Genomic DNA, 371 nt, shown 5'->3' on the forward strand with positions numbered 1-371 from the left:
GCAAACGCTGCCCCCTCCTCAACGCAGTCACACCGGTGCGAAGCCGGGCATAGCTTCCCCCCGAAGGCCGCAACGGGCAGCAGGCAAACCGGCGCCCCTCACAGCCTCACCCTGCCCCAGAAACAACCCCAGTCCTCCCGAAGGCAGGCACCCTCCACCCCCAGGCCGGCGGAGGAACTGGGGCCGGGCCGGGCCGGGCGGCCCCCCCCCCCGCCACTCACTTGCCCTCCTGGCAGTCGTAGAGAACGATGGAGTCGTCGTCGCTGCTGGAGATGACGGTCTCGCCGTTGGGGCTGAAGTCGAAGCAGTTTATCTTGTCCGAGTTCTCGCGGAAGACCTTGGCCACGCGGAAGCTCCGCAGCACGTTGTCC

At 68.2% G+C, this 371-nt stretch overlaps 1 protein-coding gene across 1 annotated transcript in view; it reads right to left on the bottom strand.

Moving 5' to 3' along the window:
• Positions 1–367, bottom strand: part of WDR82 (WD repeat domain 82) — a gene marked incomplete at its 5' end in the record, with an annotated part of 15,164 nt that extends 14,797 nt beyond the window's left edge. Inside the window, one exon of the mRNA XM_010291028.1 lies at positions 222–367. Coding sequence (XP_010289330.1) covers positions 222–367 — 146 coding nt within the window. The remainder of the gene's footprint in view (positions 1–221) is intronic.
• Between the last annotated feature and the right edge of the window lie 4 nt (positions 368–371).

This window comes from Phaethon lepturus, unplaced genomic scaffold (genome assembly GCF_000687285.1).
Source record: "Phaethon lepturus isolate BGI_N335 unplaced genomic scaffold, ASM68728v1 scaffold37337, whole genome shotgun sequence".
NCBI classification, from domain to species: Eukaryota; Metazoa; Chordata; class Aves; order Phaethontiformes; family Phaethontidae; genus Phaethon; species Phaethon lepturus.